The sequence below is a fragment of the Pteropus medius genome, unplaced genomic scaffold (genome assembly GCF_902729225.1).
Source record: "Pteropus medius unplaced genomic scaffold, Ma_sr-lr_union100, whole genome shotgun sequence".
Lineage (NCBI taxonomy): Eukaryota > Metazoa > Chordata > Mammalia > Chiroptera > Pteropodidae > Pteropus > Pteropus medius.
In genome coordinates, this window is record NW_024349801.1 from 8,112,765 (window position 1) to 8,127,914 (window position 15,150).

Consider the following 15,150-nt stretch of genomic DNA (forward strand, 5'->3'; position numbering starts at 1 on the left):
GTAGAAAATGAAGAAACATTAATCTTTACAATCCAGTTTGTAATCATAAGATATAGTTCTCACCTTTCTAACCATGGTTAGATCAGGTTGCTTTGTCCAGGTTTTAGAATAAATGTCGTAACGCTCCATGGAAATTAGCTCTTTTTCACCATCCTCTCCTCCTAAAATGTACAGCATTCCATCTATTTCCACAATTCCAAAGTTATGTCTTGCCTGAAAAGACATCAAAGATCTTTGTATACGAAAGGCCAGCTAACCTATCGAAAGCTGATAGTTACATATTTAACAAAAATTATAGAAATCATTATATTCCAGAGTTCCAGCAAAGAACTGCCATGCTCAAAACCATCTTGTTCAAATATTTCTGACTTCTCTAGGAGCTCACTTTTCTATCACAATTGACAGAGAATACAAGTCCAAGAATTTCTCAAAACTAGAGAATTACCTGCATGTAATTCATGTTCAGAATCATTACTTTTTACTCACCATAGCTTATGACAAGAAAAAGGACTGTTGCCTTCTGTTCAATAAAATTATCTGTGTTTAGCAATGGACTATAATTGTTTTCCAGATTGATGTTTTAAAGACAAGAACCACAGCAACAGGATAGCCTGGGGCTGGAAAGGCAGTGAGGAGAACAGGCAATGACAGACGCCTGAGGCATTTCACAACTCATTCGGTCAATGAATATTTCCTTAGTGTCCGTATGTGCCTAGCACTATTACGGGGCTGAAGATAGAGCTCCGAACAAAACCCTGCCATCAAAAAGTCTGCATGAACACTTTAAAACTCCAGAGTATGTGAGAAGGTGTTACATGGTATGAAGAGAAAGCAGGGTAGGAGAGACAGGAGGGCTGAGGGGCTAGAGGGAAGGTTGCCCTGACAAGGAGCTATACAGACAAACAACGAAGGAATCAAGGAGCACGGCATATGGGTATTTGGCAAAGGTCCTGAAGCAGGAGTATTTCTAGAAGGTTTGAGAGACTGAGGAGGTCAGACTGAGTAAGGGGAAAGTATAGAGAGAAGAGCTCGGAGGGCAGGCAGCAGTCTATTAGGCGGTGGGGAAGGGGTTACAGGGTTGCTATTTCTTATACTCAAATACAAAACAAAGTACTAAAGGAAAAAAATAACATTAAATTAAAAAAGCAATGTTTTACCTCATTCATTGGTGGCAATGCAGTCCATGAATTTGCATCTGGGTCATACTTTTCTCCTGAGCTCAGGGTCTGCTTATTTTCATCTTGGCCTCCAAATACAAACAAAAATCCTTCTGCAAAAATCAAAGGAGACACATGAGAAAGTTGAAACTTAAGTCTTGAACACCTATCTCCTGTTGAATATAAATGCCATAGCTATAGAGACAATATGTGGAGAAAATTCTGACAACAATGGATTTGAGATCTTTATCACATTTCATTTGATCCATGGTGACAGAGCCAAGTTTGTGAGTCACTTTTACCATTTTACTTCGCTCAGTATGTCTGAGTGGATTCTCTCTACTCTATAGCATAAAAAGAAGACGGACACCACCCACTCAGTCACCAAGCAGTTCTGGGTTATCTCAGTTCATCTATTTTGAAAAAATATTCTACCTTTCTTTTAATGGCTCTGAGGGGATGAAAAAGAAAGAAATCTAAACCCAAGGCCCATAGAAAGTGTGGCTTCTTGCAGGAGAGACTCTCCAAAGCTCTAACTATCTGGATGAAGGCCAACCAGTACTAGAAACCAGATTTAAATCTCCTTGCTTGCCTAGGAAATCTCAAAATTTGAAGTTGATTTATAGTAATTCCAAATTAGTGGTGTTTTCAGGCAACTAGCAGAAACTAATGTAAAAGTTCTATTTTAGAAAGTACCGTAATCTATGCTTTTAGATTCTAACATTCTAAGATTTGAAAGCATCAAATTATTCCTACAAATAATTTTTAATAAAATGATCGGCACCTAGCCAAAAGTACTCAGGTATACAAAGAAACTAGACCCTGCGAAGAAGAACCAGCAGAAGCAAACAACAGGAAGCAGTCTTGCAAAGATTTCAAATTTCAAATATTGGACTAATCAGAAAGATATAAACAATGCGTACTATATTTAAAAAATAAAAGACAAATTTGAAGATAACTTTTGGCAAAGGGGCTACAGAAATGACTTGTAGATTTGAAAAAGATTTAAAGAGAATTTCTAGGAATAAAAAAAAAAGGATAAAATTAAAAATCCAATGGATGGATTGAATGGCTGATCATCATAGTTAAAGAAAAAATTTATTAAATGGAAGATAAATCAAAAGAAATCACAAAGAAAGCAATACGGCGAAGCAAAAGATGGAAAATAAAACAAAGAGAAGGCAGGAGACATAGGATGGAGTAGAAAAGTCTAACCATGTTTAATCTAACTTCTAAAAGCAGAGGGAGAGAGATTAGAGCAGAGGCACTATCTGAAGACACGATAAAAGTTTTCCAGATTTGATGAAAGGCCAACACAGAGTTAAGATCCCCAATAATCCTCAAATATGGTAAAATTTCAAATAAAATGTGCACTTAATTAAACACATTGTAGTGAAATGGCAGAAAACAAAGACTATATATATATTAAATACAGCCCAGAGAAAAGGACAGATTTTTAGACTGCCAACTGACTTAACAACAACGGAAGCCAGAAATCAGTAGAAAGGCATCTCTAATATGCTAAAAAATAATAGATACCAACCTAAAATTCTATACTCAACAAAGATCCTTTAAGAATGAAGACAAAATAATGACATTTTCAGACAAACAAATCTGAACAGTCTACCAGTAGACCCACAATGAAGGAAATTGAAAGGGGTGAACTTCAGAGAGAAGAAAATGATCCCAAATGGAAGGTCTGAGGAGTAAGAAGGAAGGAAAAACAAAGAGAGTGGTAAATATGTGGGTAAATCTAAACAAACACTATCTACCTATAGATATATATGTAAAACATATTAATAAAACATGTATATATAAATATTTTATTCATAAATAATCATGTATTTTAAGACTGTTAGACTGTAGAACATGAAAAATAGAGTATAAATGTATTGAATAATTTCTGTCTTTGATCACTTAAGAACACAGGCTATGGTTTCTAAGGAATCCTTCAAAAGAACATAAACAGAGAATGTAACCTCTAAACTAGTAGCGAGAGAAACAACTGAATGAACAAAAAGTCAGTCAAACGATTTTTTTTATAAAGGCAAGAAAAGAAGGAACATAGAATAGGGCGTATAAATAGGAACTACTCAATCATTTCCCACTTCGGTCAAGACTATTGGACATGATTCCTCTCCTCATTGCTTAAGTTCCTGAAATGCTGACTCCTCTAGGAAATCTTTAGAAATTAGTGATTTAGGAACCTTTGTGGTAGGTGAGTATGTATGAAAATTATGAAGGTGTACATATGGGAGGAAAGCTTAAGGAAGCTAATTCTAAAAAGACAGAACGAGGAAATCAGATCCACATCTTGTTGGCTATACCACTCTATCCAGCTGTTTATTACTCACAATAACTTCGATAATCTTGAAAATGATTCTCAGAAAATGATTCCATTTCTATACTACAGTATAGCTTTAGCTATTTCTATAATATGGTTTAGTGTGGTACAGTTTTAAAATTTTTTCAGATAATGTTAACGAGAAAGCAGAGACCATAAAATAAGGATTTGAGGAGGACTGCTGACAATAATTAGAATTAAAGGAAATGGTCCTTATGGAGTGAACCCAAAAAGGTAGATCCAAGCAGAAGAGAAAAGTAGCAAACAGTGATAAGGCAGCAAGGACAATGTTTTCTATCAGCTCCTTGAGTGAGAGCTTTGAATAATGCGGAGCTATTTTTGAACTTGTAAAGGTCAACTAAAACATACTTTCTGTAGAAAAATAATTGAAGTCATTGCTAATGTCAGTAATATTTTCCAAAGTCTCATATGAAATGTCCGCTTTTCCATACATATTTATTTTAGATATAGTTACGTAATGTAATTCTAAATTTCATGAATTTCAAAGATGATGAAACTACCACAGTTCAAATAAATTCTGTGTTCTAGGTATGGTCACACAGATAATTGGTAGTAAGTCACTGAATTTTGCGCTTCTTTCAGTTAAGACATCAAGTAAAATGCTTCTCTACTAAAGTCTTAAAAATAGCTACGTATTAAAGATTTGAGAACAATAAGGACTGACAGAAGATACTCTTCTTCCTGGCATAGTCTTGAAAGCTTCAGCTACACGGAAAATGTCGTCACAGAGAAATAATAAAATTATATCTTTAAAAGGCTTTGAGTCATTCTGTACAATTCTGAAATTACACGCTGATCTCATATTTAACTAAAATTTACCACATAACAATACCTGCTGAGAGAACTCCGTGGTTAATTCTTGGCATGCTTAAAGGAGCCAGTTCAATCCAAAGCTGCCTATTAGGGTCATAGAGAGGGCACATACATCGCATTGCTGCTGTTGGTTTCCGTGAACTAAAAAAATAAATAGATTATCAGTTAAGTTTTATGTAGTTCTACTTATAATAACTATGACTAGTTTTACTGCTCTAAGAATGTTTAAACCATTAAAAAATCTATCGCTATTATGCTTTAGATACTGAAAAATATTATGAACTCTTGTGTACATGAACATCTCTCTTCTCTTATACTACTTTTCAAAAAATGCACACCCATACTTACACTCTTTCTTCTCCACCAACAGTCACAATGCATTCAGAGTAGCCCCGGGGTTTGAAGTTTGCTAGCATTGCCTCTCCTTGCTGTGGCTGGCTCAGTGGTATGTTGCTGCACTCTTTGACAATTTCTCGTACTAATGGTTCATTCAGCATCTGTTCCCGTAAGTAGCTGGAGTCTAACCCTGAAACCCATAGTGCTGACATAACATCTTTCATGTGGACCTGCAGAAGAGGGCAGAAAGGATGGAGAGAAAAAATGGAGAATGCATACTGGCTCCTTTCCTTTCTACTTCCCATAGCAGAATAAAAGTTTAATTAAAAATATCATCAATTCAGATTTATAGTTGATGTATCACTGCAAAGTTTCAAGCAATTTTCTTTACACCCTAAAGGGTTTCCATAGCAACAGGAAAACTCAGAACTCTGCTATAGTTTGTTTTATTTCACATACTTGGATGTGCTGTGAGTTAAATCACATTGATAGAAACATTCTATATAGTATACCTTGATATAATATGGTAAACCAGATAATGAAAATGTATCAACATTAATATTACAAGAAAAATATAGAAAAGTTAAAAAAAAATCATCTGAGTACTTACTACTCATTTCTTCAGTAATCGTTAAAAATATCTAACATGTATGATATGAATTACATACTTTTGATAATCATTAAATTTGACTATAGCATTCTACATATATAAGGTGAAACTCTTCAATTACTAGTTTTTCTTGGTTTTGAAATAGTCGTTTTAAGGTATATTCTTCTATACCCTGAGCATTAAAAGCCAACAGTCTTTACAGCATCAAGTTCAGGTTAACTAAAGGATGAAGAATTGCCTCGTTTCCCCTGCAGTCAGTTGACACTGTCATCTCCTTAAGGCAAGACGGTCAGGGAGAAGCTATTGACAGTGGTCTCAGTGAATGGGAGCAAGCTGGAAACTGTTCTATTTCCTTTCCTAATTTACCCAACTAATGTAGAAAATGGAACATTAACTGTACTAACTATGCTGTGACTATAGTCATAGTTTCTAAATCGACATATTCATAGGCCTACAGAATTTGAAAAATTACAAGAAAATCATTAAAACATAAGTCAATAGTTATCAAGAACAATTAACAATGCGATTGTACATTTTGAAAACTACTCTAAAACCTAATACACTTATCTTGAATAAAGTAATTGAAGCTAGTCTCTAATTTAGAAATATTGGACTTAGCCCTGTAATTTTGCTCCCTCCCCCAATGGTATTAAAAATTTAGACCTAAAGCCTGATATTCTCTACGACCTTTTCTTACCCGGCTGTCACTCCAAGAGCCTTCCTATTTGGAACTGCATTACCATGAAAACTCCAAAATGTTCACCTGCTTTCTCCCAGGTGGTATCAATCACTTCAGGGAGAGCCCAAGACCCTCACCCCTCTGCCAGAGCTCCGAGTGCCCCCCCTTGCCTTGCTGTTTGCATGAGAGTTGCTGTAGGGGTTAGCCCAGCGAAGTAGAGGGGAAGGATGCTGAAAGGGAGGGCGGGGATGCTACATTTCTATAATCCTCAGCTTAAGCTTAAAATGCACTTTCCCATGAAAAACAACATACAAAGGATATAACGTAACTTAAAAGTATTCATATTTTCATTCCTATATTGTGTTACATGGGCTTTTGTAGACTGGTCTGAAAAACCAACCTTATGGGAAGATATTTTACAAATACATTTTAGAACACAACTTTGCAAGAAATTCATGTTGGAGGAGAAAAATAAAACATCTACAATTTTGATGAAAAATAACTAATAAATGAAATAAGTCAAAGGCAAAGTTAGACCACATTATAAACTTTAGATACCTTTCTTATTTCTGTATCATGTGCTATCCATCGAATTACTGCTTCAAATACATATCTTTCATTGCCAACGTTTAACTTCTCAAGAGAGATCACTTCCTTAAGCTTCTGAGGACTCAGTTCTAGGAATTCTTCTGTGCTGCTGACATCTCGGAAGTGAGTCTCTAGGTATTCTGTGGCAAGGTAATGGACGTGGTGCAGGCAGTAATGAAGTGCAAAGTCACGGATGCCGATGCAGTTCTCAGCAGCAATGCAGCCTTCTAAAAACTCACAGCACAGAGTTTTAAGATCTGTCAGCAGGAGCAGGTCCGCTGCCTGTACAACATCTTGGATGGTATCTTCATTTAGCCGGATCTGTAAGAATATCATAAATATTTTATATTTGAATAAAAATAGTTAAAACCCTAACCACTAATCTATTATTCTGAACCAAAGAAAACTCCATTTCTATAAGTCAAAGATGACTGAATATTGGCAATTTTATACAGTTCATCACAGTACTTTTTTCCAGGAAGAGTTTGAGGGCCCCAAGGAACCTTCAAACAACATGAGCAGTGTGTGGCTGGCTCCCAGTGCATCCCTTGCTTTACCAATGTTAACTGCCAATAATTGTCCTGTTGCTCACCTCTCCACTTAATTTAGAGAAAAACCTTAAATGACTGAAATGCTTAGGAAATGGAAAGTTCTGTATTCTATGGTAAACTGAAGGTGATTTCTTTGAAAACTATCACCAAAACTACTGAAAATCTTGCCTCCAAGTACATTAAGTTCATTCTTTTGCCAAATGGTATAACTGAATGCAAGCCCCTTGAAATAAGGGGGCTCTACACTGCCTCAGGAGCCTCGTGGGCCAAACATCGCACTCAGTGCAATAGATACGATTTGGTCTCAAAGCTACTTTCTGGAATAAATTCCTACTATAAGATTAAAAAAAAAAACATTTATGAACATTTACTTTTCCTTAATTTTCTTCAGTTTCCTGATTGATACTTCTTCCATCTACTTGACAGTTTTTTCATACAACAATAAGACAATGTAAAGAAAAAATATTGACAAAATCACAAGCGGTCCAGACTCTCCCAAAGAATGGGTACCCATACTCTATTTGAAAATGTGAAGAGATTTCAGAGTACAGCAAGAAACATTTTACTACATTTTACACACTGTGTACCACAAATACAAACAAAATGTACAACTTTCAATTGCCTTAGAAACTGAGCAACAAAACTGTAAAGAAGTGTATAGAGTAAGCTACAAATACAGAGAAATTTCCCATTTATATAACATGTTAAATTTAGCCACAAGAAAGTGGATAGCTGTAGACTATTCAAATCCAGGCATGTGAAAAAACACTAAATTTCATCTCAATAAAATTAAACTGCCAAATTAGGAGTTTGTTATAACTTATGTTGCAGCTATGATTTTAAAACCATAATTAATTTAAATTGGGAACAAAAATCTGTAAATAAGGTTTCAAGTTGCAAATCTAAGCCTTAACATGAACATGATCTTATTGGCTTATAACTTGTTATAACTGCCACTGAATTGATTTTACAAGTAAACTAAGAGGCCGGTCCTAAGTCTGGTTTTGCGATGCCATAGACTATCTCCAGTATTTTAAGGGCTGTCCTAAAATTAATTTAAGTTCATTTATTTTTAACAAATATACACATGTACACAAAACCTTACATCCGCACACCCACTATGCAGCATTTAGAGAAAAGAGAAGGAGATAACATAAAATTAAACCAAAATTTCAAAAAAGATGACAATCTTTTGCCAAATGGTAAGATGCTGGAGAGAATGAATATATTTAGAGAAAGTAAGCAGTACACTCAGAATACTTAAGAAACATGTAAAAGACACAGCCCTCACAAAAATAAAAAGTAAAATAAGATGAAAAGAAATAATGGAGAGAATAGGAAACAAGCTCTCAACAACAGTAGAGATAAAACGCATTCTCTCATAACCAAACATGAGATACACTTCTTCCTGTTGAAAAAACAGGCCCTGGTTCACACCTAAGATTTTTCTTACAAGTCCTCACACTATACTTTAAATCACATAATATGGGGTAGGAGGTTGGAGTAGGGCAAAGAAAAGGAAAGAAACCTAATCAATGATCACTTTCTTACTTGGCTTTAATTAAATCCCCAGAAATGTACATGGGTAGACAGAGTAAAGGGAAGCGAGAAAGAAAGAAACAGGGGTGGTATAGGAATGTTGGTCCTGCTGAGGCAACAGGACCAAAGAGTCATGAATATGATGCAGGGACCTGTCATTTGTGTGAGTCTGGAACATTTAATTTCTACAAAATAATCCCCACTGCCCAAAGAAGCTCTCATTTCCATGGAAAATGAGTTCCCCAATAGTGTGAGTACAAAACAAGACTGGACTTAAGATTTAAAAACAAAAAGACAGCAGTGAAGGAAGCATCCCACATTCTTCATATCCCATGCTGAAAGGTGGAGTTCAGGATGGTAAAATTAAAAACTGGGATGGAGTGAGAAGTTACTTAGTCTGCCTTTTTGGAAAGAGCAGAGCATCAGAAGAACACACCTGACGCCTAGCAGTAGGAGATACTAGCAAGGACACAATGACAGAAGATGAAGTGTTATGTGGTCATAGAATGGATGAAAGGAGACCCTCACCCTGAGCTTGAGAAGCCTCTACTTAGTCTTTCTTCCTTTGTATCTCATCATACCTGCCCACTGAAGATGTAATCCAGGATCTCTCTCATAACCATTACCGATATCCCTTCAAGTTCAATCTTATAGGTTGATCCATCATCTTTTGGAGGATTATAGTTTAATTTTGTCCTAAGAAAGGGAAAAAAATGTAAAATTTCTGTGAAAGAACAGAAATAGCTATAAATATTTATGCAATAAATACTCTATCAAGTATGATACTTATCAGTATATGAACCCCACCTAGAAAATTATTTTTTATAATTTTAAACTACTAAACATTTATTCTAGGATTCAGAATGCTACTTCTTAAGAAATAAACAGACAACCAAAGAAGTAAGATTCATGTGATCTCTACTTCACCTTGAAAACTCCAGTCCTTTAGGCTTTTTTCAGGTAATTATCAAATTATTTTCACTAATGTAACAAGGACCCCACAAACCTACCATCCAAAACAAAAGCTAAGACTTTGACAATAACCAGCTTCTAACCAGTGGTCCTCCTCACTAATCCATTCCATTGCTTCTCCCACCTGGAGTAACTATCATCCTAAATCCTATGTTCACTTTTCCCTTGCTTTCTTTTTTATTGTATCCATGAAACATACATAACACAATATTACTATATTCATTAAATATGTAATATATAAAACTTTATTTTTATATCCATGATGTATAACATCCATGAAATATATATAATATATAAATAAATGTGTGCATCTGTACATAATTTTAAGTTGTTTTTATTTCATAAAGTTTCATAATGTCTGCAATCTTTTGGGGCTTTTTTCATCCAATATATTGTTAAGAGTCATTCATATTGCTGCATATCACACTGGTTCTTTTGTTCTTTTTGCTGTACAATATTCCACTTTCTTGTTGATAGGCTTCTGGGCCATTTCCAGGTTTTTGGTATTGTGAACAGTATTGCTATGATTAGTCTTGTGTATGTCTCCTTTTGTATTATGCAAAATAAATTTCCCTTGGTTGTGGCCCTGGGAGTAGAATTACACTAGATTATTCTCCAAAGTATAAGATGACACTAAATTACTCTGCAAAATAGTTGGAGCAGTTTACAGTCTCAGCTGGTGTGTGTAGGAGAATTTGTGGATCCACAAATTCTAACGTTTGAATCAGTCACACTTTCTAAGTTCTTCCACTTCGGCTGAGTGAAATATGGTCTCTCCTTGTGTTGTAATCTGCATTTCCCTCATGATCCAGGTGAACATCTCTTCATATGTTTATAGCCACACGTGTTTCCTCTTCTATGAAACACACAAGTTTAGTTCAAGTCTCCTGTTCATTTTTTACTGAGTTCATTATCCTCCTCATATTCAGGTTGAGGACTCTATTATATTCTTCATGTTAATCCTTGGCAGACTTGACACTTTTTTTAAGGTGATGAACAATGTGAAGAATACTTTTTCATGGTCAATGCTTTCTGTTCTTGTTTAAGAACTAACATCTTACCCAAATTTTAAAAGACATTCCTAATTTAGCAGTGAGGAAAGCCAAGGCACACCCTAACTTGCATTCAGGATAGGAATCAGAAGTATGGAGGAAGCTGTGGAAGGAAGGGTAAAAGATGAACTAAAAATAGAAGAACGGATTGACAAAATCTTAAGAAGCAGCTGAATTCCCAGAACCTTCCTTCACATATGTACACAACTTTCTTGCACAGTTTATTAAGGTTCTTCTCAGCTCCAGTGGAAGGTAAGTGATTTATATCCTGAAGACTATAAAACTGAGGGTGGGTCTCTAGACAGGGAGATCAGGCACATTTGAGGGTAGGTGTACTGTACCAAAAACTGAGAGAGTTACGAGAGTATAGTCTGAATGCTGAGACCACCAGATTTTTTTTCCCCTTAGATTCTGCTCCTAAAATGCCAGAGGCAGATTTATATCCTCCAGAAAAGAAACTTGGAAGATTCTTCTGGAGGATTTGATTAGCCACTCACCAAAAACAAACAAACAATCAAATGAAAAAACCCCTAAAGATATGAAGATAGATATGCCCCAAGAAAATGACCCAGCTTTATCAGTGAAACCCACAGTCAATAATCTTAACCTGTAGGATCTGAGCTTATAATACATTTTGGAGCAGCACTTCTGAAACTTCATGTTACAACACATGTAGAAAATGTGTTATTTTCTGGGGTAAACAGATGAGACTGTGTAGGGCCAGGGGCAAATAGGGGGCCTCAGCCTTCCCAGATGCTGCTCAGCCACTCTGAAGGCTGACACCACCATTATTTTCACATACTTGCTACATATTATCTTTTTGGCACATTGGTTAAGAAACTCTGCTTCAGAGCCCTACTCTTAAAATTGAGCAAACAGGACTCAACAGATGTCTGAGAAAGAATGACAGAATTCAAACCAACAGAAAAAAGGCAATTTGGAGGTAGCAAAGATTATGCAAGATGAAAAGTCAAGAAAAAAAGAAAATCTTTTATTAATATTCCCAGAAAGAAAAGAAGATATTGTGCTCATGAAACAAGAATAGGATGCTATAAAAAGTACAACAACAACAAAAAAAATTTAAGGGCTATAAAAAAATTTTTTAATGTAATGTCAAAATAAAAAGTTGTAGAAATCTCCCAGAAAAGAGAGCAAAAAGGCAAAGGTAGAAAACTGGGAAATTGGTCCAGAAGGTTGAGCATTCGATAAATTAGGGATATCCCCACAAAAAAAGAGATTATCAAGTAAGTGCTCAAGTGCTTTCCAAGGCATATCCTCATAATACTTCAGAAGACTGGAAACAAAAAATTCTTATAAGCTTCCAGAATGAAAAAAGTTTACACAGAAAAGAATAGGAATCAGAATGTATTCATACATTTAAATGGGAATTAAATAACAATAGGGAATGACTTCAAAATTCTGAAGGAAAGTATTTCCAACTTAGATTTTTATAACCAAACTATCGACCAAATGTCAGGATAAAATATACATTTTTAGCTATACATGGTCTCAAAACAATTTATCTCCCATGCAACCATCTCAGAATGATGTTGGAAAATGTGCTCCAACAAACAAGACAGTACATCAACAAAGAGAATGATCCTGGATACTAAAAAGATGTGATCCAACACAGGAAAGAAGTGAAGTGAATGCAGGGGATAGTGAAGGATGGTCTTAGGATAATACCAGAAGAAGGAAGCCAATCCATTCTGGTGCCAGCAGAAGGCCTTGGTAGACCTCTAAGATGAAACTGATGGACTATATAATGACCTGGAGGTATAAAGGGGATATTCAGACAACTTTGTTTCCTCTCTATATTTCATATCTGCTATTCCTGCCTCTATAGTTTCTATTGAACTAGTAGTTTTACTGAAAAGGTATTTCATTTTTCTTGCTGTACCTAGTTTCATCTATATGCTCGACATTTTTATTAAAATTGAAGAAAAACTTTTCAGTCAATTCTCAACCAAGAGAGAAAAATAGTTAAGTGGTAAGATTAATACCTAAAACATCAATATTTGGCTCTGAAATGCATCATATACTATTTTGGCAGCAGACATGTCTTCTAGTAAAGCTTCACTTAGGATGTCTGTACTATTTAGTTGCTGCCTTAATTATCAGTGTATTAATTCTCAGATCCAAATTCACCCCTTTCTGCAGCCTCTGTAAAAATGAATCTGAGCCTTTCAATAATTTTCTTTTGTCAGCTAGCAAGATGCTAAACTTTTCAGTAGAGGGTGCTGGAAAGACATTGCAGGAGGAAAGAGTTTTGTTTTCTGCTTCTGGTATAGCAGCTTGGTAGGCTCCTACAATGCAGCCTGCTTTTCAGAATCAGACTGCAGTGCACAGTTGCCAGAAGGACCCTGCCACCATTCCCCCCGCCCCCAAACCTCTTTTATGAAGTTTTGTAGTACAGTGTTTCTGGTGAGACACTTCCCCATGAACAGCCTTCCCAAGTACCTTAGAGGACAGATTTCTGGCAAACTCCAGATGGCTGTTTTCAAGCATTCCCACCAGTATGGCTTCTCTGCTATGCAGTGAGCCATAGCTCTGCCCTGTCCAATAAAGTCTGGATCTCAGCCCTGGGTGTAGTGGATACTTTCAGCTATTTCAGTTTTTTTTTTTACTTTCTTTTCTTTTTTCTTTTTTTAGTTTTCTTTACTTCTTATTAGGCAATCCCTCATTTCTGCAATCTCTTGTCATAGTTAATAACTCTTTTAATCAAACTTTCTGTGTTCAAGTTACTTTGGTTTCTTTCTGACTGGACCTAGACTGAGAAAGTTGCTAACCCTTTAAAGACAGTAGCTCCAAAATGTGTTCAGATAGAGGAGGCTCAACCTAAAATTCGAGTTGTTCTTATTTTTAAAGTAATTGCATGTTCAACAAGAGGGGCTATCTATGCCTGTGTGTGGGATGTAGAGGGTGGTGGGAGCGGGCACTGGGCTGTTGGGAAAGTAGTTACAAGGAGCCCGACTGTTCATTATTGCTCCTTTTTATTTTTGAACCATATGACTAGATTAGTTTTTTTTTTTTTTTAAGTTTTCTCTCAGCTGGTGGCAGAGTATAAGACAATGGCTAAGAGGACAGAAAAAAGATTTAATATGAGCACTGAGTATTTCAGACATTCTATAAAACCAGATCCTTTCAAAGCCCATGAAAAATAAATCACTGTACGAAGTCTCTAAACATCTGAAAGTAAACGATAAATTTTAAATAAGGTTTAAATTTAGACTCTTACACCTGTCCTCAAACCTTCCAATTTTCATATCCTGCTTTTGACCTCCCCCCAATACCATTTGTGCACATCTAATTCCTACTCATCTTCTAAAGACTATAGTTGACCCTTGAACAACACAGAGGAGTTGGGGGTACCCATTCCCCGCACACAGTTGAAAATCTGAAGATAACTTTTGACTCTCCCAAAACTTAACTACTAATAGCTAACCAGAAGCCTTACCGATAACACAGTCAATTAATACATATTTTGTATATGTATCATAAACTGTATTCTTACAATGAAGCGATTAAAGAAATCACAAGGAAAAGAAAATACAGCTATAATACTATATATTTACTGAAGTTAATCCACATGTAAGTGGACTGTGCAGTTCAAACTGTGTGGTTTAAGGGTCAACTGTAATTCAAATACCAATTCCACAAAAGGGTTTTATCACTCCACCTTGCCGCAAGATGCACCGCCACCTTTACCTCCAAGCAGACAAAAAGTAACTTCTCCTGCTATAAATTTCCCCAGCACTTGACATTATAGGTTCATCATTTTTTATTGTGGTATTTATATAAATACCCTCTTTCATATCTCTGTTACTAAACTTTAAGTTCCTTGAGTCCTCTTTATCACTGTAACCCTACAACTTAGCCCGGAAGTTTACAAAGAATAGCAGTTCAACAATTATGTGTAAAAAAAGAGTTTTTGAATTGATAGTGGTGTTTAAATCTGAAGTGCTGTTACATACTTTTTTTTCTGTATGACCTTGGGAACAGTGCAGCAGTGTATCAGTGAATCAGTATGAGGAAAAGCTTTCTAACTTCATCTGATCAACACTGAAAGGACTGAAGGAGTTGGGGCCTCTCAACATCAAATTTTAATGTTCACATGAGTCATCTGGGGACCTTGTCAAATGCAGGTTCCAAAGGTCTGTGGCTGGGGTCTGAGTGTCTGCGAGCTCTTAGGTGATGCAGATACTGCTGGTCTACAGACCACTTTGAGTAGCAAGGGGTCTTCTCTGATTATCTATAGTGTGTTTTTATATTTCTAATCCATCCAAGATGAATATTTTGAAAGTTGCTGAGAATAGATCTTAAAAGTTCTCACTGCAAGAAAAAAAAATTGGTAACTATGTATGGTGACAGATGTTAACTAGACTTATTGTGGTGATCGTTTTGCAATATATATAAATATTGAATCATTATGGTGTACATGTAAAACTAATATAATGTTATATGTCAATAATACCGCAATAAAAAATG

The 15,150-nt window shown here is 35.8% G+C and overlaps 1 protein-coding gene across 1 annotated transcript in view; it reads right to left on the reverse strand.

Annotated features, from left to right (window-relative positions):
- Positions 1–15,150, reverse strand: part of GAN (gigaxonin) — a 46,049-nt gene that overhangs the window by 12,136 nt on the left and 18,763 nt on the right. Inside the window, exons 2-7 of the mRNA XM_039888813.1 lie at positions 9,220–9,334; positions 6,519–6,869; positions 4,684–4,901; positions 4,355–4,476; positions 1,158–1,270; positions 64–213 (exon numbers count right to left, since the gene is read on the reverse strand). Coding sequence (XP_039744747.1) covers positions 64–213; positions 1,158–1,270; positions 4,355–4,476; positions 4,684–4,901; positions 6,519–6,869; positions 9,220–9,334 — 1,069 coding nt within the window. The remainder of the gene's footprint in view (positions 1–63; positions 214–1,157; positions 1,271–4,354; positions 4,477–4,683; positions 4,902–6,518; positions 6,870–9,219; positions 9,335–15,150) is intronic.